The 23,303-nt window shown below is 43.3% G+C and overlaps 1 protein-coding gene across 1 annotated transcript in view; it reads left to right on the top strand.

Annotated features, from left to right (window-relative positions):
• Positions 1–211: 211 nt before the first annotated feature.
• RSPO2 (R-spondin 2) overlaps positions 212–23,303 on the top strand; it is a 146,093-nt gene continuing 123,001 nt past the window's right edge. Inside the window, exons 1-2 of the mRNA XM_080646682.1 lie at positions 212–650; positions 1,031–1,294. Coding sequence (XP_080502808.1) covers positions 1,201–1,294 — 94 coding nt within the window. The 5' untranslated portion in view covers positions 212–650; positions 1,031–1,200. The remainder of the gene's footprint in view (positions 651–1,030; positions 1,295–23,303) is intronic.

Below are 23,303 nucleotides of genomic sequence, written 5' to 3'. Positions count from 1 at the left end.
CAGAGTGCCCAAGAGAGAGCCCACGGTCGAGGGGCGCCCCCACCCCTGCTACCCACTCCAGGAAAGCCCGGAGGGGGCTCGCTTGGGGTTAGGCTAGCTGGAGGCTGTCAGCGCTCTTTAGGACCTCAGGGAAACCCGGGAGTTTCTGGCTTTAGGACCCAGGAACTCCCAGGCAGCTCTGACTTAGATGCCGTGGACCACAGCACCACCTACTTATAGAAGCATCCTGAGCCACAGCCGGCTGCATCTCCGTCGGAAAGTGCGCTCGCCACATCCCTTCGGCCTCCCGTGAGCGTTTTGTCTCCCTCAGCTTAGAAAGGGAGAAACCTTAGCCGTGAAGTAGCTGCGGAGAGAGCTTGGGAAGCCGCCCAGTTGGACAGGGACCCAGTGAGTGAGAGCGGGCGCGCCCCTCGTCCGAGGATCGCACTCACCGGCGGGGACGCAGCACCCGCCGCGCTCCTGCTGGGCGCCGCCAGGCCGGAGGACCCTCCGCGTACTTTGAACCCGCGGCGGCGGCCGCCGGAATCCCGAGCTGCCAGGCGCTCCCGGCGGGTCCCGGCTAACTTTCCCCCGGCCCACGTGCTAGCGGGGCGGCTGGCTTCCGAGCCCGGGATGCGGCGCCGCGCCTAGGCACCCGCACCGCCCGAGACGTAAGTGCCCACGGCAGGCGACCCCCGGGACCACGGCGCCTGGGTGTCCCACCTTGGCACCCAAGGGCCGAAAAGCGCTCCTTTAGCCCCGCGCCCTCTGTGCCTCTGGAGCTCTTGCCTTTCCCTAGAGCCGCACACGCCCTTTCCCCCAGGTCGGAGCCTCCAGCGCCGCGGAGGTTGCTAATTTACTGATTGTAATCACCTCCCGCTCCCAGTCAGAGGCAGCTGTGCGCTCGGGGTTAAGCTGCTCCGCGGCCAGTGCCTGGCAATGAGTTCGCTCCCCGCTCCCTCCCCTTCTTAAGTTGGGACGCGCGCAGAGGCGGCTGCCTCCCGGGGGCTCTCCGCCCCAACCCAGCCCGTTTCTCCTCCTGGTCTCTCAGGGTCAAGGCGGGGAGATGCTGGCCGCGCGGAACTGACCAGCGCTGTCCTCGGGCTGTGGCGACTCTCCCTCTGCGTCTTCCCAGCAGCGGGCAGCGCCGGCTCCTCTCCTCTGATGAGCCCTCCTGTTCCCCGACTCTGAGAGGCGTCTCTCCCCCGCCCGACCGCCCAGATGCAGTTTCGCCTCTTCTCCTTTGCCCTCATCATCCTGAACTGTATGGATTACAGCCACTGCCAAGGCAACCGGTGGAGACGCAGTAAGCGAGGTGGGTGCTTCCCCCGAGGTGCGTGGCGCGGGAGGGCGGGTCGCGGCGCTCCCTCCTTCCCGTGTTCCCTGGGCTCCGGGGAGCAGGAAAGTGCCCCCCACTGCAGGGCACACCACCGCCCCCCACTTTCCGGGCGCGGAGCCCTGCACTACGCTGTGTTCCTGTCCTCAGAAGGTGTGGCCGACCGGAGCGGCTCGTGCGGGGAGCCGGGTGATCCCGGCTTCCGTTGGGTGCTCGGGGCTCACTGGTGCGGTCCTGCCCAGGTTCGCCGCTGCGCGTCTCCTCTGAATTCTTCTCTCCTTCGGTCTCATTTCTTATCTGGCACCCAGTTTCCTTGTTCTTCTCTGTCTCCTTTACCTTTTAGTCCGTGTGACCGTCTCCCCTGCAGCTCTACCTTCCCCCGCGCACGTGCGCCCCGAATCGTGACCCCAGATCGCCCTGGACACAGCCTCACGGCGTGTGTGCGCGTGTGTAAGAGAGGGAGTGGGAGAGCGTCTCGGAGGGGTACCAAGCCGAGGTGGAGGACCTGCATTTCCAGGAAAAGGGCCACATTGATGGCTTTTTCTGGAACCTCAGGCTACGTGAGATGCTTCACAGAACTTTCTGCTTTGAGCAGGAGCTGGTGAGCAGGTCTTCTGGGGAGCGCTCGCCAGTCCAGTGATGTTTTGGGGACAGGCCGGGCTTTGCCCCCCCCCCCCCCCATTTACTTCTCTCCACAAAGCAGCTATTCCTGAGAGAGGTTTCTGGTCTCCATGAAATTCACTTGCGGCGTTTAAACCGCTCCCTCCCTCTCCATCACTTGTGCGAGCTGCGGAATAGGCGAGTGGAAGCCTCCAGAAAGGTTTCGGAGAGCTCGCTCTCCTGCAGATTTAGAGCGCCGGGCTCTGTCTCTGAGCCCCGCGGTGGCTGTAGCTAATCCAACTGCATTTAGAGGAAGAGCTGCTAAACATAATCCAGTCTTCTGCGGGATTTAAACACCCCCCCCCCACCCCCAAACCCTCCTACACCTTGCATTACCCGCTCCTGGGAGGTGCGCAGCCGCCCTTCAGAGCCATCTAGCAATTTGAACTTTGGCGCCGTTAGCATTTGCCTTGAGGTTAACAGATCTTGATTTCTCTGGGCTATAAACGTCTCGCTCGACCTGTGAAGTGATTTGTTTATAACTCGTTTTATGGAATCTCCAGTCCTGCATCCAGATTTTGGAGAGAGCTTTTCGCACCCTAATTTTTCACAGTTTTTTAGGAAGTCGTTAAGCTGTTCTCACCTCCCCGCGGGGCTGGAGGTTGGCCCCGCCGAGGGCAGAGCGGGAGATGGCCCGAGGTGTGCAGCCCCCCCAGCCTGTGCTCCCACGGCTGCAAACCTGTGGTTTATAAGGAGACTCCTCTCTCTCTTGCTCTTTCTCTCTCATTTCTGACATTTGGAAATGCTTATTTTTAGGAACTTTTCTGTATAAAAATACTAGGGAGAAATGCCTCCCAGAGGCCGTGGGAGTTTGATATTGATATCAAATCTTGGAAAAGTCCCTTTCTGTCTCCCTCTTCTCCACTCCTCCCACTGGCTCCTTTCTCCACCCCAGTGTTTTCTTTCGAGGTATTATTTGGTTGAGTTGGCAATTTTTGATTACACTGTGGTCAAAAGTGTCTGGAGAGGCTTCCCCTTCTTCCCCCCTCTTAGAAGCAGAAGTTGCAGTCTCCTGGGTCGAAAAAGTCAAGTGCTTAGAGTTTGAGAAATATAGAAATATCAAAAAGCCTTTGCCAAGTGCTTGTGTATTATCGGACTTGCTAATGCAGGAATGTCTTTCCGATCCACACAGCCTGTCCGGTGGTGGCTGAGCTGGGAAGAATCCGGCGTATTGTTTCTGTAGAGTTTAACGTGGAGCATGACATTACAGCACTCCTGCGGCCAGAAGCGATACTGCAGGCTTCTCTCCCATGCCATCTCTCAGTCCTGCTCTGCCTTCTTAGGTATCCGAGGCAAAGCCTATTTATTTCAAAGCTGCTTTAGCAAAATCTCATACCCCTCCACACCCCCAAGTGCTGACATTTAGCAACCCAGTCCTGAAGTGTGCAGTGGTAACTTTTGCCAAACCAACTTTTCAATTTCGTAAAATTCAAATGCTTTCAAGTACATGTACATTGGGAGGGTTGTACAGAAAAATAAAATTCTATCCAAGTGTATTTCCCCCCTCCCCCCACCTCTTTTTTCTTAACAGATGTCCTTTCCCAAATCCCAAGTTTCTGGCTAAAATAACTGCGGTCCTTAAGAGTGACCACACTATCTGTGCCAACAAAGGGGGCACTGTGTTTTTAATTAAAAGTGGAACTGCTTAAAGGGCTGGCTAGACAGTGTAGGGTGATAGTAGCTATTCTGCTTTGCAAGGAAGCTTAAGGATTGCATTGTGAGGGTATTGAAATGAATAGAGATCTAACTCAGGTTGTGTGAATTGTTCCTCTTCACAAACTTAAGCTGGTTTTAATTGATCTCATGTCCACTGATTGATCCTACACCAATTGTTGCGCGTACCAAACAATTGGCTTTGCCGAAGGAGATGGATTTAAATGAGTTCCTTGGTGAGTGCTTGACTACCGGCCAGATCATGTCCGCAGTGACAGCTGACATGCTAGAGCCTGTTGTGGTACCAACATTGCCCCCTTTCCCTTTGTGTTTGCATAGTGGCAGTTAAATATTACTTTCCAGGAAGAGAAGTGATTAGTACCTTAAAAAAAGAAGGTGCTGTGGTTCAGGAGATCAGTTATGTTCTTGGCTTTGTGCTGCCATACAGGCAGCAGCGATACCAGGATTGGTTTGGCTAATGCCTGGGATCTGATACTGTTTTTTTTTTTTTTTTCTTCATATTCCATCTGCAAATAATCAGACCTTCACTGTGGGGCATTCTCAGAACTTCTTTGGCACTATGTGTAGTCTGCTCTATGATCTCAGATGCACTCTAATATCATTTTCTTAATGAAATAAAATTCTTGGCAGAGATCAGATAATTTAGTCAGTGAAAATCAATTGCATCCAGTGTGGAATAGAGAGCAAATATATCATTTAACTCTATGTTTTATTTCAAAATATAGCCAGAGGATTTAGAGAATAGAATGTCGACCTCCCCTCCTTTTGGACAAACCTTTCTCTGGGGGAGACCATCATAAGCAACCCTGATTAATCTTTCATCCCCTTTAGTTAGAAACATTGCTAAAATAAAAATGCATTTGATAAACACTAATAGGGCCTGGCAGCAATAAATTTTAAAATGAATTAGGCACGAACACAATACTCAGAATATCTTGAGGGGAGACACGTGTCAACGTTTTGAAAAGCTGATTGACAATTCCTGTGCAGTCTGTATGTTAACAGTCATAACTCATTGGGCCCCCTTACCCACCTCCCATTCAAATGCATAGTCATTATTAGCTACTGTTAACCCCTACTGCCTGCATCTGTCTTTGGACCACTCATGATTTATTTGTATGGTAAACTGGCTTGATTCATTTTATTTTTTGTAGTGGTTGTAAGCCACATTTCAGGCTGAATTACTGAGAGGTGGATAGACACATCATTACTTTATTATAGGCTCCTGGGATTTCTCGAGCCTGGTACATAGTGACTTATATTTGTATCTCCCTCATTCTGTTTATATGCTCAGTCACATTTTAACCAGGGTTTTATGAAAACTTCTTGATAAAACTCTTTTAAAACAGCAAGGCCCCCAAACCTGTAATTGGTAATCCTGGTGGTCTGATGGTAAGGGGCGCCGTGTAACAAGTGCTTCCTGCCGTAGCCTTTTCCATACCTAAGAGACGTGGGAACATCTCGTCTTCCTAAGATTAGATTTGGCTTCTTCCATAAAAGTGAAGTATTTATCACAAACCGTGTGGGGTGTTTCTGGCAACCGAGGTTGGTAAAAAACATAAACGTTTTCTCTTAAACCTTAGAGGGCTACACTAATTTGCATCTTTAGAAATGGAATGAAGAGATTTGGAGATATTTGCTTTTACAAGTACTTTGAGTGATAGCTTATTCCTCACAGTATTCTTTCAAAATATGAAATGGCACATGGAACATATTAACCTGCACTTAAACAAAATAGCTTCAAAATACATTTTGTATGCTTACTTTCTTTAAGTTCCAGAGTATTTCAGAAAAGCTGATGTGATGTTTAACTTTGCAACATAAACACGTTCTTTCTTTTCTTTGGTTAATGGGCTGCTTTTTCTTCCTGCATGATTCTGAGTTTTTCCAGCTAGTGTCAGCAGTGCACGGAGGTCAGGAAGGCGCCATGCCCCAGCCAACACCTTAGTTAGCTACTGACATTTTGGAAGTGATTGAGAATAGGTGACACTCTCCCAGGCCTTCATTTAATCCTGGCTTTCTGTATCTGCTTTTAAAATCCAGCTTGGGTGGAATCCAATATTTGTAGAAATCACAAGTTGGAAATGACACTTCTAATTCCTTAATGCAAAACCACCTCTTGATCTAGTCAGAGACTAACTGGCCAGTTTATGGATTGTCCAGGCTAGTTTTTACCTCTTTCCTCCCAAATGGCTGCCTCTTAACTCCATTTCCCCCCTGGAAATAAGTATTCTCGCCCCACCCAAGGCCAGGAAATAGATGACAGACATCATTTGATATATCACTCGATCACCACTCTGCTGAAAGGAGATGGTAAGCTCTCACATGAAGATAAAGTTTTAAATTTTTTTAAATATATTTTATTGATATTTTACAGAGAGGAAGGGAGAGGGATAGAGAGCTAGAAACATCGATGAGAGAGAAGCATCGATCAGCTGCCTCCTGCACACCTCCCACTGGGGATGTGCCCGCAACCAAGGTACATGCCCTTGACCGGAATCGAACCTGGGACCCTTCAGTCCCCAGGCCGACGCTCTATCCACTGAGCCAAACCAGCTAGGGCAAATTTTTCTTTTTTTTAAAATTATCATGATAATCATTATTTTCCCCCAGGATTTACAGCAATCAAGGACTCACCCTTAGGTAAATATAGTGTTACATAACCATGTTTATAAATTTTCATATTTTAGCTAGAATACATATGGAGGGTGGAATTAATATTAAAGTGCATATATTACAGACCTAACTATTTATATGATAGGGCATGTATATAAGCATTACATGTATATGTGTGTGTATGTAGGCGTGTGGGTGTATGTCAAGAAGAGGGGTGTGGATGGTATGACTCTAAGGGATTGGGTTTTTGCAACTAAAAAGGATTTTCACTTTTCTTTCTCAATTCTTGTTTTCTTTCCATCTTTCTCTCATCCAGGTTGACAGAACAGGATGGGAGACGGGATGGGAAGGAGGAGGAGGAGAGGGAATGAGAAGAAAGGATAGAGCATTTTCAGTTTTTCCACGGCCAACCCTTCTTCTCTCTTCTAGGACTTTCTGTATCACTCACTTTCTTCTCAAGCAAGCTGCTGCCCCCTAATTCTAAAACTCTTCATCTCTTTCTTCCCCAGGGATTTTTCCAATCTCTTCTCCCCGCCCCCCCCTTTTTTTTCACTTCTCCTTTCCCTTGCTTAACAGTCCTCTTTCATTCATTTCATTTCAGGAAAGGGTTTTTATTTTTATTTTTTTATATCATCCATACCTAGTACTCACCTCATTGCCAACACCACCAACATGGTTGCAGTCCTGTTGCTCGTTCCTCGGGAGATGTCTTATCACTCCTGTCCAGAAAAGTCTCTTCCTTTGGCTAGGGGCTCCACTTTCTAGTTTTGCCTCCACATTCTGCCTGCTTCTCCTCTTATGACCCTCATTTAGAATAGGCATAGACTGCTATTTCTTTATTCTTCCCGCCAATCCCTATATCTTGAATTGTTATTTACATATAGAGTCCTTCAACTCAAGCCCCAACCTTTCTTCTTTTTTAGAATGAATGATTTTTTTGAGCTTCAGAATACATTACCCTCTGATTTCCCAACCACTGTTATATGGATAGATAGTCCATGCACCTTCCTATATGGATAGATATTCCATGCACCTTCCTGTGTGGGTATGTTTTCCATTTCATGCACAACTTCTTTTTGTCTTTTACGCCCTCTCCCAAATGTGTCCGTCTGCCTGTATCTTATTTTTATTCATAGGGTTTCTATGTGTCAAGGCTGGAAGCCACACTGCAGGCTTTGACTTTCCTATTTCCTCTTTTATTGGTTCATTCAGTCCTAGTGAGTCTACCTCAGAAATGCTGTTCGTATCCACCCTTTCCTTTCCATTCCCAAAGGTACTTTGTAGCTCAGACCCTCACTGACTCTCATCTCCCAGCATCCACTTCTTCCTCACTTCATCCTGTACAACGATTGCTGCCACACTGACTTTTCCTCATCCACAGACTTGATCATGTGACTTCTCTTCTAATAAACCTCAAACCTTCCAGGTCTCCATATCAACCACCTTTTTTACATTGCAGTCAAGGTTCCCTATCATCTGACCGCAGCCTGTTTCCAACCTTCCACCACCCCGAAAGTACCATACGCTTAGGCTATACCAGATTACTTCATGTCCAAACACGCCATGTGTTTTCATGTTCTTGAACATGTGGTAGTTCATGGCTAAAACGTCACTGCCTCTATGAAGCCTTCCTGGAATTTTCGTTTTCTTAACTTTTTGTGCTGCTCTTAAAGAACTCTTATTTTCACTTTTATTCTGGTTATTTTGCCATAAATCTTATTACTATAGTTAGGTTCCTCTTTGGCAGAACTTTAGCATATTCATCTTGATACCACCCCCCCCCCACCCCAACTCCAAAACGAAGTCTAAAGAATGCTTCCTCCACAAGTTGTGGCTGAACAAAAAGTCATTGACTATAAGGTTTTGTTTATTTCCCATTAAAATGATTTTTGTGATTTCATGAGAAAATTTTTTAAGTCAAAGGTCTTTGGACATAGTTGCACTTTGAATGAATGATTAGACAATGAGTATAAACTCACTGTTTACTATATTCTTTAGAGTTTAAAGACAAACAAAACAACACTGATGTATAAAAGCATCCCCAGCCCTGTCCTCATCTTGCAGTCTCTTTTCATAATCCTCAGGATTTCAGAGTGTTAGTGCCTATGAATTACATGCGGTTGAGTTTCTCTGACTCCTGATGACCCTGTGAGTAAGTGATGTCCCCAATGTCCTGTCCTCTACAGCCCCCCACTAGCTCTTATAGACCCATGCCTGTGGCTTCTGTTAACAGAGTATTTTATCTACACATCTGTTTATAATTTGAATGATACAGTATCTCAAATGACAGGTGAGTTTGGAGCAGGGTAGGGTAAACTCTGTGGGGGGTAACCTATATTTTAAAAACACTTCTGTTAGAGAAAGAGTCAATAAAGGATTTTTTTTGCCCCCAAATACTTGGTCTATACAAATAAGCATTTAGGGGAAAATAAAAGGAAGTGGCATTTATCTTCTTAAAAGGTAATCATATCAATAATATAGATCAATTAGTGCAGGAGGACATTGTCTATGTCCTTATGTTTTTGACTTTAGTGTAAATCTAGCTATGCAGAGATACCTGCGAGAGGCACAGGAGTGTGTGTGTGTGTGTGTGTGTGTGTGTGTGTGTGTGTGTGTGCATGTGCATTTTAGAACAAGTTCTTCTGTAGGTGTGAGTAGGCTATGTAGTTTCTTGTATTGTGACTTTCAGGAGAGCACTGATAATTCACTACCTTTGAAAGAGCTGAGACTGGGTTGACTTACTAGAAAGATGGGCTGCTCACTGAAATAAATGTGATTTTATAAAAACTAACAGGTACATTGAAAAGAAACAGAACTAGAATTCAACCCTCCTGAATTGCCTGGCTTTTCTTGTACACTTTCAACATAAATATTCATTTAAAAAAGGAAAGAAACCACCTTTGTATCCATTCAGAGTTCTTTGGTCCACAGACTATTATTTAGCCTCAGAACTAACTACAACTCATACTTATGCTAATAACATAACTGATACTAAGTAACGGAGGGTTGAGGGGGTGGAGAAACTGAGGTGTAGGACCATAAGTGTGATCTGGTAAAATTTGCATATTAATATGGCTAAATTTATTATTATTTTTTAAAAAATCAATCTTGTATATGAATTATAGGAACCTCTTTTATTTCTGGTATTCCGATAGCCAGAACAAATGTGTGTGTATCTGTGGGTGCACACTCATGCATGTGTGTGTATATATGTATTTTATGTATACACACTATTTTAGCCATCAGAATACAATCAGATAACCAATCAGGATTAGAGAAAAGTTATTAAATATTTCTTACATCTACTCTAAAGCCTAGAAACTAATCATAGGTAGCTTTCCCCCTTAGGTAGTTGTTGGGAAAGCCTTACAATTTACTGAAAACCTTTTCATTTGCATCGCCCATGGGAGGATAGTAAGCACACTTATGAAACAGAGGTAGGCTTGGTTGAACACTTTTTGTGAGTAAGGTTTCTTCACTTGGGACTCCAGAGGTGGGGGCAGTGTTTTTGTGTCTCCTATAATTAGAAGGAAAATCTTTTCTGTTTTTTTGGGGGGGCGGGGGGTGGATATATCGAGAGAGGATCTAGAGCTTTCGCTAAATTATCTAAGTGGCTCGAAGTTCATCTCTTTCCTTCAACACCTTAAGAAGCAGTGATTAAAGAAATAGGAGGTAACCTTCTTAATTAGCATGATGCCAACTGGCTGCTTCACAATGGTACAGAAATTTGTTCTCCAAGTTCATGTTCTGTGTGTCGGTTTCTAGACACTTGCCACGAGTATACTTTACAATATGAGGACACATTGGGAGCACCATCTCAAGATTTATTTTAGTAAATACTTCCTTGGCTAATACTCACTCCAAGACAATAGTTGTTAAAGTCTCCTCTCCATTTCCCTAAAAAGTTTATAAAAGTACAAAATAAATAGACAGAATGAGGGGTTCTGTTAAAACTTCTCATATGGTCTAATTTTTATTGCATTAACAAAGCAATGATATAGTGTTAGCAATTGCTGTTGCAATCTTCCAGCTGATGCCATATGGTGCTGGCACTGGTGTGACTTACATGGTTTGTGCTGCCAGTTCATAGACTGGTCAGAACCAGGCTGAGCCCTCATCAGTTCTGGCCAAATGGGCTTCTACTGGATCCTTGCTGCTGGGTCAGCACATTTGGAATATTTCCACAGTGAGGGCCTTAGCCTCTCACCTATTGCTGGATATGACTTGACAAGCAGCCACTCCACAATGAAAACGCTCAGACCGATAGAGGGCACACTCTGCATTCTTTTCCTGGTACTTTGTTCTCTGACTTTCTGTAGGATTTGTGATTGCTTTGCTTTCCCCTGCAGGTTCAGGTGGCAAACCTGCTCTGCTTTCTCCAGTAAGACTGATGCCATCATCATCATCATATCCTCACGGAGAGGGTGGGACAAAGGAACCATAAAGAGAGCTTTCAGTCTGACTGAGCGTTTCTGGGTTTGGTCCCTAATCTCCTTTATACAAGACCTTTTCATCAAAAGGCAAATGTAACCAACCTCTCAGTTTTAATAATATCTGGAAGGCAGATATTGGAGCTAGGAATTGCATTAGCCCGGGGATGGATTCCAACTTCTACAGCCTCTTGGAAAACATTAGGGTTTTTTGTTTGGTTGTTTGCTTTTTAAGGATGTTTTCCATAAAATGCATGCCTAAAAAATTAAGCAACTGGTAAAATTTGGGGTTGCCCAAACAAGTTCAAATTGATACTTCCCAATTAATTGTTTGCCAAATTCTTTAATGTTTATGGAGAAACCCATTTCTTTCAATGAATCAGCCCTTTGAGAATGGTGGAAATTGTCTGATTTTATTTGAAAAATTCAAAGTTTATTTATTTTAAGTTTTCTCTCCCCTCAAGTAATGAAAGTCTGACATAGCATTAAAAAATCCTTTTGTCCCTTGTTGTTCATCTTCCATGCTGTAGTCAAAGCTGGTTTCTCATGTTGAGGAATTTGCGCTATATCATCATCAACTTGGATATTTAGTTTATCACACTGCTTCAGTTTCAAGACCAGGTTGCAGTTTAGTTGAATCAGAATGGGGTTAATATCCCTATAACCAAGTGACACATCCTATGTCTGTCATCCCCACAGAAGTAGACCTTTGGGGGGTAATGAAGGTATTTGTTTTCTCAGCTCTTCCACTGCCATGATTGGTCTTTGAAGACTCCCCATTCGAATGAGAAACACTTGGCAGCCCAGTGGATGGAGAAGGACTGCACCTGGGGCTCCCAGGTTACAATCTGTAAATCCGAGTAAATGAAGGCAGACCTAGTCTTTGACTTAGTCCTCTGGGCAGTTTCTTGTAGGTGGGAGAATTCTTTGTTACAGGTCATGCTCATTTTGACACTTTGCTTCTTGAAGATATTTTAGAAGTTCACTTTCTTTGGAAGTATGTGTGCATGTGTGTTTCAGGGTCAGGCTTAGAGAAGAATTTTGAGGGAGCTAGTTCTGGGAAGATGTGGCAGAGAACAGCTGTAGGTTGGGTGATTGGAATGAGCAAACTGACTTGAATTCTTTTATTCATCCAAGGATCTGGATATCTGTTTAATGCTGTGGGAGAAATCAGAGCTGTCCTAGCCATAGCATTCCTTCTACTGGTGAAAGATCTTTTGTGGTCACCCTCCTTCCACCAGCTCAGTATAGTGGAGAAACTTTGTTAGGGTCAAGAGACTAAGTAATTTGAAAAACCAAATGTTGTTTGATAGTGGACAGTGGTGGTTCCCAGAGGCACCATTAGTGGATTGAGGTTAGTTTGTTGTGGAGTTAGGGAAGCCAATCGTACCACTCCTGGTGGCCAATAAGTCATGCAGTGGCTGATGTGATCTTGACTGTATCCTGTCAGTTATGAAATATTTATTTTAAAGAAAAGCCCAGATATGCCCTTTCATCCTATGTATTTCTTGAAAATATGCTTATTCTTTGGTAACACATCTTAATCAGTATGTAATCAAACTTCATCATTTGTCTCAAAAATATCTTGATATAGCTAGTGTGTACGAATCAGCATTCGAGTAATAGCCACACATGGCTAGGTTGATATGTCTCTCAAGTTTCTTTGATTCTAAATCAGGACTTACCCACCCATCTTCCTATGCCATTGACTTACTGTAAAATCCTGGTCAGTTTTTTGCAGAATGTTTGATATTCTGGATTTTTCCATTTTCTCCGTTCTGGGGGGTCATTTGACTTTTAAAAAAATATATTGATTTTTTACAGAGAGGAAGGGAGAGGGATATATAGAGAGAAACATCGATGAGAGAGAAACATCCATCAGCTGCCTCCTGCACACTCCCCACTGGGGATGTGCCCACAACCAACGTACATGCCCTTGACCAGAATCGAACCCGGGACCCTTCAGTGCGCAGGCCGAAGCTCTATCCACTGAGTCAAACCGGTTAGAGCGCCATTTGACTTTTTATGTATTTTTAAATATCCTCCATATTATCTGTTAACTTGAAGGTCTCCTTGAAGGTTGGTTTAGATTCAGGTTCAATGTTTTTGGCTGGAACACTTCCGCAGGTGGTGCTCTGTGCTTCATTTTACGCCACTCAGGAAGCACAAGATCCCGTGTGTCATTCTTAGTGACGCTGAGATTGATCAAGGGTTCATGTGGTAACAGCCTGATCCTTCCATTTTAAGGTTCCTATTAAACTTTTAGCTAATGGTTTCCTTCTATTAATGATCTTTGTCTGAATCATCAGTTTTCATTAGGATTTGCAAATAGTGATCTTAAAGTTTTTTTTCATTATTCCTTTCACATGTGTTAGCTGAAATTTTATTAAAAATCAGTTCAGTCCTGGCCTGATAGCGTGTGGTCCCAATACACCAAAGTTGTGGGTTTGATCCACCGGTCAGGACACATACAGAAGCAATCAATGAATGCATAAATAAGAGGAACAACAAATCATTCTCTCTCCCTCCTTTTCTCCCTTCATCCCTTTCCTTTCCTCTCTCTCTCTCAAAATAAATAAATTTAAAAGTTAATTTTAGCCATAGATATTTTATTCCTATGAAACATAGTTATTATAGGAAAAGCAGACAATGCACTTAATTCTTTCCCTTTAATTGCCAGCAGTGGTTCTCAACCTTTCTAATGCCATGACCCTTTAATACAGTTCCTCATGTTGTGGTGACCCCCAACCATAAAATTATTTTCGTTGCTACTTCATAACTGTAATTTTGCTACTGTTATGAATCGTAATGTAAATATCTGTGTTTTCCGATGGTCTTAGGTGACCCTGCTAGCAGTTCTGTAGAACCGCTGCTGTAGAGTCTAAGACAGCCTTGGGCAAACTACGGCCTGTGGGCCGGATCCGGCTGTTCTATCCGGTTCTCTTGCTCTCCCCTCCGCTCCTTTACTTTGAATTTATATTAGTTCACACAAACACTCCATCCATGCTTTTGTTCCAGCCCTCCGGTCCAGTTTAAGAACCCATTGTGGCCCTCGAGTCAAAAAGTTTGCCCACCCCTGGTAAGACCATCGGAAAACACAGATATTTACATTACGATTCATAACAGTAGCAAAATATTAAAGGGTCGTGGCATTAGAAAGGTTAAGAACCACTGCTTTAGAGTAAGGAGTTGGTCCACGTCTGGCCAGCCAGTGGATCAACTTCACTACAAGTGAATGAAATGCTTTGATTTGTGTCAAACCATTTTGCCTGTCAGATGGAGGAGGTGAAGTCTTCCAGTGAATAGTTCCTGCTACTGAAACAGTAGTGGGAGACTGACATCCAAAACATCTTTTTGGCTGCTGCTAACAAGAATGAAATGCAAACCTTCTGAAAACCTGACTTCTATTAGACATCTTCTGATAATGTTTTCTGTTAACAGCTTTCAGAGAAGCTACTGAGTGAGCATACAGTAGCTCCGGCCTGGTGTAATCTGAGGCTCATTGGGTAGAAAAACAGTACTTTGTGCTACTTAAACACTCTCTGGAAAGCTTAGAGAGGAGAGGAAGGAAAATATTTGAGGAGATCAACTGGATGTTGTAGAATACAAGTACCGTCACCTGAGAAGGATTAAAGTTCCCTGAAGCTTGACCTGGATGGCAGCTGGCCACTTACAATGTGCTCTCCAGATCCATTGGTGGCTCATTCTGCAGTGCAGTCTGACTTGCAGGCAGAGTAGGAAAGGGTCTAACTCTAGATATTACATGTTTTCAGTGGGGAAATGACAGCAAAGTTGTAAAAAAAATTCTATTTATTAGATGCAGCTGGCTCTTTCAATTACAGAAATCTTGCCTTTTTCCATTTAGAAACCTAGCTTATTGCTAATAAAGCCACTATTGGTGTAATTCTTGTATTACCCATTGAAAGACACCATAATATGTAGATTTAATAATTTCAAATTGAACATTTAATTTACACAAACATCCATAGGGAGGACCAAATTGGAGAGGATGTTAGAGATTTTAAATATAAACATATTTGATACACGACTCTAGCAAGCCGTTGCCAGAGAAGTGCAGCACTTAGGAGTCAAGTGCCTTCCCAAGATGTTAGAGCAAAAGTGAGAACACAAGACACTGGTTATGTTGCCAGACAGGGACACGGGGCTGGGGGTGCACACGGCGTCTTTTCCTGATGGAAGATTCTGGAGAAGGAATTTTTTTCCCCTTTGACCTGTATGTGTTTAAGAAACCAGATGAGCTGTATCCACTAATTAGGGGTAAGTAGTTTATGTCCTTCATACTCCATTTTCTTTCATTTGGTTTTGAAACTTATTTTGGTAATAAACCCCCATATTGTTGAGAAATTTACGTGTTTTGTCTTGGAAGCAAGTGGTAACGACTTGACACCATGCTCACATAAGTTGTTGGTTTAAAAAAGCCACTAGCTGAGAAGTATTTTTTTTATGAATATAAACCAACATTTAATTCGTTGTTGGAAATTTGGAAAACCAAAAACACAATGAAGAAAACAAAGCTAGCAATCATCTTTCCACTCAGCGATAACATTTTGGTTTTTATATTTCCAGATGTTTCCTTCCCTTCCCCATAAATAGAATACTTTAAAACAGTACATCATAAGCACATAATCTTAACTCTTTTAATGATATTATTTGTAATGCCTGGATCATAAGTTATTGATAACCATGAAATTTAAAAATCCATATCCTTGTTGTTAGAAGTTAAACATTCCAGTATTAACTTTTCAGTATTACTAATAATGCTGCTATGAACATCCTTGTTTATTTTTTCCTTAGGAACCATTTCAGCACTAGATATAACAATTAATATACTATAATCATTGCATTTATTGAGCAGTTACTATATACCACGCATAGTTCTTGAGGCTACATATGATCTCATCTCATCCTCAAATGACCTTGTGAGGCAGGCTCTATTTCTTCCTCCTTTTTATAGATGAAGAATCTTGAGGCATAGGAGTCAGTACTTTTCCCAAGGTCACAGATCTAGTAAGTGGCAGAGCTAGCATTTCAGTCTAGGCCTTTGACTCAGCCGTGGTCTTAACCACCAAGAAGCAAAGGTGAGACTTCAGATCTTATTGCAACCTTCCTTCAGAATGTTGTACTGATGCTTATTCTGTAGGTGGGAGATGGTGTGTATATTGCCTTGAGGCTTTGATAATATATATTATTTTCTTTTAAAAATACCTTGTTGAATTATTCCTGTTGAGCATACGCAAGAAGCATCTCCCTGATCCCTAAGGAGCTCACGAGTTAAATAGAGAGACACAATGTTCTCGTCTGTTTTTCCTGCCTCCATGTGCCATGAATATCCACGTAGTGGCTTAAACCTTTGCTCCTTGTTTTCTCAGCAGCACTTGTTATGTCTGTGTCCCTCCCAGTATATTTTGAACCACTCTTCTCTCAGCCTATTGACATGCTGTAGAGCAGGTTATCAGCATCTCCGTCCTGTGCCACATCCGCAGCCTTCCAGCCCATCTCCCCACAGGGTGACCAGAGTGATTGGTCATGAAACAGAAGTCAGAGCGTTTGCTGTCACCGCTGAAATGCTGCAGTGGATTGCATCTATATCTGACATAAAGCCCAATGCCTCGTCAGCCCCGGGCGCTGTGTGACTTGGTCTGCTTATTTCTGCAGGTGCCTCAGCCCATTGACCTCTTTCTGTTTCTCAAACAGGAAACTTGCTCCTGTCTCGGGACCTTTGCATTTGTTGCTTAACTCTCAAAAGACCAGCTCCTTTCCCGATAACTGTAGCTAAAGCAGCATATCTCTCTTTTTCCATTTTGTATATTAAATTGTCCAGGATAGGGGGAGGAAAGGAAGGGGGCAGTTATGGCATAAATCTCAAGATATAGTTGCCTCAGCCCGGCTGGCATGGCTCAGTGGTTGAGTGTCGATCTATGAGCCAGGAGGTCACGGTTTGATTCCCATTCAGTGCACATGCCCAGGTTGTGGGCTTGAGCCCCAGTGAGGGGCATGCAGGAGGTAGCCGATCAACAATTCTCTCTCATCACTGATGCTTCTATGTGTCTCTCCCTCCCTCTCCCTTCCACTCTGAAATCAATAAAGATATATATATATATATATATACACACATATATATGTATATATATATGTATATGTGTGTATATATATATATGTGTATATATATGTATATGTGTGTATATATATATGTATATATATATGTGTGTGTGTGTATATATATATAAATATATTAAAAAGATACACTGGCCTTATTAGGCTACGAGTGAGCAGCTCCTTACATTTTGTACTGTAGGAGCTTCGTTCACTCCATCCTAGTCCCAGCCCTGCTCTAGTATGTCAACTATTTATTTCTTAAACATTCTAGAACGTTCCCTGTGGCTGAGAACATTGTGTTCATCAAAAAACATTTCTTTTGCCTCTTGGGCATGTAGTTAGACCAGTGGTCGGCAAACTTATTAGTCAACAGAGTGGCAAACCGTGGCTCGCGAGCCGCAGTTTGCCGACCACTGAGTTAAACCATTCCAGACTCCCTGGGAGCTGGGTGTGGCCAGGGACCGGAGCTTTGTAGTGGAAAGTGTGCAGAAGTGATGTAGTACTACCATTAGACCTGGCCCAGGAAACCTCCTGCGAAGGAGTCCCTCACTCTTCTTCAGTCAGTCAGCTCGGTAGAGAGGACCTAGGCCCCCCGCCCTTCCCCAACCCTGAGCCCCTGGGGACAACAGGGCCTCCATCCAGGTAAACAGTCTTGGGCGCCCGAATGACCCCGTGGGAGTCCCCTTCTGTGTACATGCTCTGGATCCTGTGTGAGCAAGAAACACACTTTTGGTGTTTAAGCCACTGAGACTTTGACATTTGCAACAATACGAGTGAATCTGGAGGGCATTACGCTAAGTGAAATAAGCCAGACAGAGAAAGACAAATATTGCATGGTATTACTTATGTGTGGAATAATAATAATAATAAAAATCAAATTCATAGAAACAGTAGAAAAGTGGTTGCCAAGGCCGGGAAAGTCAGGGAAACAGAGAGAGGTTGGTAAAAGCTGCAAACTTCCAGTTATAAGATGGAATAAGGTCTAAGGATCTACTGTAGAACATGGTGACTATAGTTGGTAACACTGTATTGAATAACTGAAATTTGCTAAGAGAGTAGAAGAAAAAAACTAAGGTAAATATGTGAGGTGATGGAGATGTCTATTAATTCAATGGGGGAATGCTTTCACAATGTATAAATATATCAAATCATCTTTAAATACATTAGGAACTTAGTTGTTAATTATACCTCAGTAAAGCTGGGAAGACAAAAAAATAGCACTGCTTGCCCTCGCCATTGTAAGCTCTGGTATCCCACCAGAGGATTTGGAACATGTGCTCCAAAAGGGTGGGGACCTTGCTCACATTGTATCAAAGAAATATTTATTTGAACAAATAAATGTAAAATATCAACATCGGTTTATAGACAATTCAAGACAGAATGCTGAAGAATGATGCCGGTAGGAAACGTCTCTGGGTTTAGAGGGGAAGGAGCGGGTGATGCTCTAGAAAAAGATTTCATGAAAATGGGAATTCCTTCTTTTAAAAAATATTTTTATTGATTTCAGAGAGGAAGGGAGAAGGAGAGATAGAAACATCAGTGATGAGAGAGAATCATTGATAGGCTGCCTCCAGCATGCCCCACACTGGGTATTGAGCCCGCAACCCTGACCAGGAATCAAACCATGAGCTCCTGGTTCATAGGTTGACGCTCAACCACTGATCCATGCCGGCTGGGTGGGACCTAACTCGTAAGTGTAAGATGTTCACTATTTATAAAGTGGTCCTCATAAATTCCTGAGTCACAGATGTTTTGAAAAACTATACCAAAGGTATGCCATGGTGATTTCATACTGAAAGTATAGAAATTAGTAACAGTTTACATACTAGGCTATATCCAATCATTTTTAGAGTTACATGCCTACAATGGGAAAGTACTGAAAATTTCCTGCCTTTATTTCTTACTGATTATACCCAATGTATATTTGAACTTATATTTTAAGAATTTTGTAACTTATGCAACAGAGAAGGAAAGCCTGCTTTTATTACTTATATAGTGGAATCCCTTGATGTCCAAGGTCAGCTGATTATTTTGCTCGCCTAGTGGGAGAAACATTAGTGTGGGGTTAGATCTGTTGGCATTCTAGAAATGTCCAGGCTCTAAGGAGAGGATATTATTTAGCATTGAATAGTTGATGATGGGAAGGATTTGGGTAAGGACTAAAGATTTTAAAAAATATATATTATATTGATTTTTTTTACAGAGAGGAAGGGAGAGGGATAGAGAGTTAGAAACATCGATGAGAGAGAAACATCGATCAGCTGCCTCCTGCACACCTCCTACTGGGGATGTGCCCGCAACCAAGGTACATGCCCTTGACCGGAATTGAACCTGGGACCTTTCAGTCTGAAGGCAGATGCTCTATCCACTGAGCCAAACTGGTTAGGGCAGGACTAAAGATTTGTAACCCTTGTAAGAAGAGACACTGTTTGTAATTTCTTGGGAGCCTTGAGACTGGGCATGGATCACTGCTGCTAATGAACTTTCTGGGCAGGTTGGGGCTGGGGGCGGGGAGGGTGTGCTTCTGCTCGTTGTCCTGGGAGCCTTTCCACCTAGCTGCCCACCCTGCAAGCCATGTGATAACGGGATGGATTGGTGGCAGCTGATGGCCCAGGTTGTATGGTCTATTAGATCTAGATATACAGACTCAGCACCCCAGTTAAGACCTAGAATAAGTAAAATCTGGGGCTTTGTTCCTCTTTGTATTCTAAACTCACAGGTAAGGTGTGTGGCTCTCAATGCTGCCTGCACTGGCCCTGATAAGGAACTCTTTGCCAGAGAGAGAGAGAGAATTTGAGAGAGAGAATTTGAGAGAGAGAATTTGAGAGAGAGAATTTGAGAGAGAGAATTTGAGAGAGAGAATTTGAGTTCACCTTGTTGACAAGACATCCTCTTACTTAAAATAAAGGGCTTGGACTAAATGGTCCCAAGAGTCCTTTCAACAATAAAATTCATATTTCTGTTCTTAATTTGTTCACAACTTTTATACCAAACATTCTTCCAACCCTTGATTACGCTGTCACATTGGTCAGGTTATGTCGCAGCTCTGTGCTTCCGTGTCACTGTGGTTAAGAGGGGTTAATACTGTTACCTAACTTGTGATTTTTGTTGTGAGAGTTAGAGGGTACACGTCAAACCCTTGGAAGAGTGCCTGGCACTGAGCGAATGCACCGTGACCGTTAGCTGCTGCTAATTAAATTTTCCACTTGCTTACTCTATGGATGTCTTTCTTACTCATATTTACGCCCACATCAGATTTCTAATAAGTTCTTCATTCATGGTTTTGAAAAATTTCCCAAAATGGTGACTTTTTAACTTTTATACTAATTCTAACAAATCACTAAGTTACTTCTAAATTATGTAGGAACTAGAGAAAAGGTAGTTTTGTTACTTTATCTTTGTTGAATGTGGTGCTGAGGAATACGTACTTGCTGGAAATTTGTTCAAAATCAGGATCAGGAAAGTTTGGATTTCTCAAAGGAAGCAGCTTTTTCTCTTACACTGACTGCTTCTGGTAAGAACAAAACATTTTTATGCTTAGAGATAGCAAATGCTGCTCATTAGGATGCAAAGTACACCTTACACAAATAATGAGTTCATGGAATCGTGTTAATATAGAGCTGTAAGTCTTATGCTCAGTTTTCTGTATGATCCATATAAATAGGTTTATCTCACTGTGAAAAGGAGTCACATTACAAATACTCTACCAGCTGAAAAAGTTAAAATTTTCCTTTTCATACTTTAAAAAAATTGATTTTAGAGAAGGGGAGACAAAGAAAAAGAGAAACACATCCATGTATGAGAGAGAAACATGGGTTGGTTGCCTCCTGCACGTGCCCCAACCAGGGATCGAACCCGAAACCTTTTGATGCACAGGATGACACTCTGACCTGAGCCACATTGACCAGGACCTTTTCATACTTTCAAAAAAGTAGACATGTGCCCAGCCGGTGTGGCTCAATGGTTGAGCATCAACCTATGAATCAGGAAGTCACAGTTCGATTCCCGGTCAGGGCACATGCCTGTGTTGTGGGCTCTATACCCAGTGTGGGGCATGTACGAGGCAGCTGCTCAATGATTCTCTCTCATCATTGATGTTTCTCTTTCTCCCTCTCCCTTCCTCTCTGAAATCAACAAAAAATATTTTAAAAAGTATACATGCAAACCAATATGTTAACATGTACATGACTTAGTATAAGTTACTAACGAACTAAGATGGATTCCCTAAGAAAACACTTGAGGAAACAAACTTAAATTTACTGAACCCTGGTTGCTCATGTGTTTCAAAAAAAATTTTTTATGGAGATATAATTGATATAATAAAAATTTGTATGTATTTGATATATGCAATTTGGTGAGTTTGGGGATAAGTACACACCCATGAAACCACTACCACCATGAAGGCCAGAGACATATCCATCACCTCCCAAAATATCCTTCCGCTCTCTTTCGTTTGTTTACTTATTTATGTATTTACTTATTGTGATAAGAACTTAACGTCAGATTGACCCTCTTAGCAAATTTTAAGTAAGCAATGCAATATTGTTAGCCTTGGCACTAGGCCAACCGTAGTAGATTTCCAGAACTTATTTATGTGGATGTGATATGAGTTCTTTGGTCATTATTTAATTAGAAAGTGCTGACTTAAGCCCTAGCTAGTTTGGCTCAGTGAATAGAGCACCGGCCTGTGGACTGAAGGATCCAGTTTTGATTCCAATCAAGGGCACATGCTCAGGTTTCGGGCTCAATCCCCAATAGGGGGCGTGTGCAAGGCAGCCAATCAATGATTCCCCCTCATTGTTGATGTCTCCCTCTCCCTCTCCCTCTGCCTCTGCCTCTGCCTCTGCCTCTGCCTCTGCCTCTGCCTCTGCCTGATCGCCCCTAACCACTCTACCTGCCTGCCTGATCGCCCCTAACCACTCTACCTGCCTGCCTGATCGCCCCTAACCACTCTACCTGCCTGCCTGATCGCCCCTAACCACTCTACCTGCCTGCCTGATCGCCCCTAACCACTCTACCTGCCTGCCTGTTTGCCCCTAACCACTCTACCTGCCTGCCTGATGACCCCTAACCCCTTGCCTCCCTGCCTGATCGCCCCTAACTGCCTCTGCCTGGGCCCCGCCACCGTGGATTCATCCAGAAGGACGTCTGGAATGATGTCTGGCAAGTCGTTCGGCTGTCCGGTCTAATTAGCATTTACACTTGGACTAAATGGTCCCAAGAGTCCTTTCAACAATAAAATTCATATTTCTATTCTTAATTTGTTCACAACTTTTATACCAAAAATTCTTCCAACCCTTGATTACGCTGTCACATTGGTCAGGTTATGTCGCAGCTCTGTGCTTCCGTGTCACTGTGGTTAAGAGGGGTTAATACTGTTACCTAACTTGGGATTTTTGTTGTGAGCCCAGGTCCTGGCGGCAGTTGGCCCTGGAGACTGTTTCACTGATTCATGCTTACAATTTACTTTTAGCTTTGTTTATCCCAAACGGGCTTTTGTTAATGCCACTGTACCTCCTATTGTCTTTTAAAAATACTTTCACTTGTCTGTATTTATTTATTGTTGAGAGTATTGCAGATGTCCTCAGTTTTCCCCCTTTGCCCCTCCCACCCAGCTCCCACCCCACTCCCTTGCCACTTAGAAATAATCAGAAACGTAAAAGGATGACCAAATAAACATCCACGTACCCACAGTTAACATTTTTGCCATAGTTGCTTTCTCCATCTATACACACATATGTTTGGTACTTGTTTTTAATGGGGAAACGATCACCACTTAATGTGGATGGTCCTATGAAAGAAGTGAAGAATTAGCCAGAGAGATGTTTTACTCTCATATAAACTTTCTAAATATATATATTTTGATTTCAGAAAGGAAGGGAAAGGGAGGGAGAGATAGAAACATCAATGATGAGAGAGAATCATTGATCAGCTGCCTCCTGCACACCCCCTACTGGGGATCAAGCCCACAACCCGGGCATGTGCCCTTGACTGGAATCGAACCCGGGACCCTTCAGTCCACAGGCCGGTGCTCTATCCACTGAGCCAAATCCGCTAGGGCTCTCGTATAAACGCTTCTTAAAATTATTATCATTAACGGCTCTGTACCTCAAGTCCAAAATCTTATGAAAGCAGACGTTCTAGCCCTTAAATATATGTAAGTAGAAAGCAGTTTGTTTTCATTGCATGGCTTTTTCTGGGCTGTGGAAATTTTATTTGAAAATGCAATAAATATAAAACAAATATATCCTGGAAATACACGTGGCTTGGAAGGTAATGAGGATTTTCCAATGTTCTAACTGTAGTGGAAACAGTAGAGCAGTGAGTAGTCTAGTGTTTTGTTTTTCCCCCTGAGACTGTTGACCATGTACAGACAGAATTTGGGGGGGAGGGTGTAAAAAGAAAGGTAAGTGGGATGGAGCTGTATTTTTCTAAACATCAAGGTTTTAAAGGTATAGAAGCCGAGCCTAGGCTGTTTGTAACTCTAGAGA

Source organism: Plecotus auritus (genome assembly GCF_963455305.1).
Source record: "Plecotus auritus genome assembly, chromosome: 11".
In the NCBI taxonomy this organism is placed as follows: domain Eukaryota; kingdom Metazoa; phylum Chordata; class Mammalia; order Chiroptera; family Vespertilionidae; genus Plecotus; species Plecotus auritus.
The sequence above is the reverse complement of the archived record's forward strand: the minus strand, read 5'-3'. Positions and strand labels throughout refer to the sequence as shown.